Source organism: Myotis brandtii, unplaced genomic scaffold (assembly GCF_000412655.1).
Source record: "Myotis brandtii unplaced genomic scaffold, ASM41265v1 scaffold207, whole genome shotgun sequence".
In the NCBI taxonomy this organism is placed as follows: domain Eukaryota; kingdom Metazoa; phylum Chordata; class Mammalia; order Chiroptera; family Vespertilionidae; genus Myotis; species Myotis brandtii.
This window is the reverse complement of record NW_005357736.1, coordinates 229,440-229,643: the sequence shown is the minus strand read 5'-3', so window position 1 is coordinate 229,643 and position 204 is coordinate 229,440. Positions and strand designations below refer to the sequence as shown.

The 204-nt window shown below is 72.1% G+C and overlaps 1 protein-coding gene across 1 annotated transcript in view; it reads left to right on the top strand.

The window, feature by feature from the left end:
- The window catches only part of CELSR3 (cadherin, EGF LAG seven-pass G-type receptor 3), a gene marked incomplete at its 5' end in the record, with an annotated part of 35,914 nt that overhangs the window by 19,162 nt on the left and 16,548 nt on the right, over window positions 1–204 (top strand). Inside the window, one exon of the mRNA XM_014538980.1 lies at window positions 94–196. Coding sequence (XP_014394466.1) covers window positions 94–196 — 103 coding nt within the window. The remainder of the gene's footprint in view (window positions 1–93; window positions 197–204) is intronic.

Sequence of the window (204 nt, the reverse complement as noted above, 5' to 3'; positions counted from 1 at the left end):
CCAGGCCCGCGCCGGGGACGGTAGGAGGCCCTCAGGGCCGGGAAGCCAGGGTTCGAGGCTTCTCTCGGTGGGCTCACCCCTGTCTCCCCCCAGGGGCCTGGGGTTTACAATAACACGGCCCTCTTCGAGGAGAGCGGCCTCATCCGCATCACCCTGGGCGCCTCCACCGTCTCCTCCGTGAGCAGCGCCCGCTCCGGCCGGGCC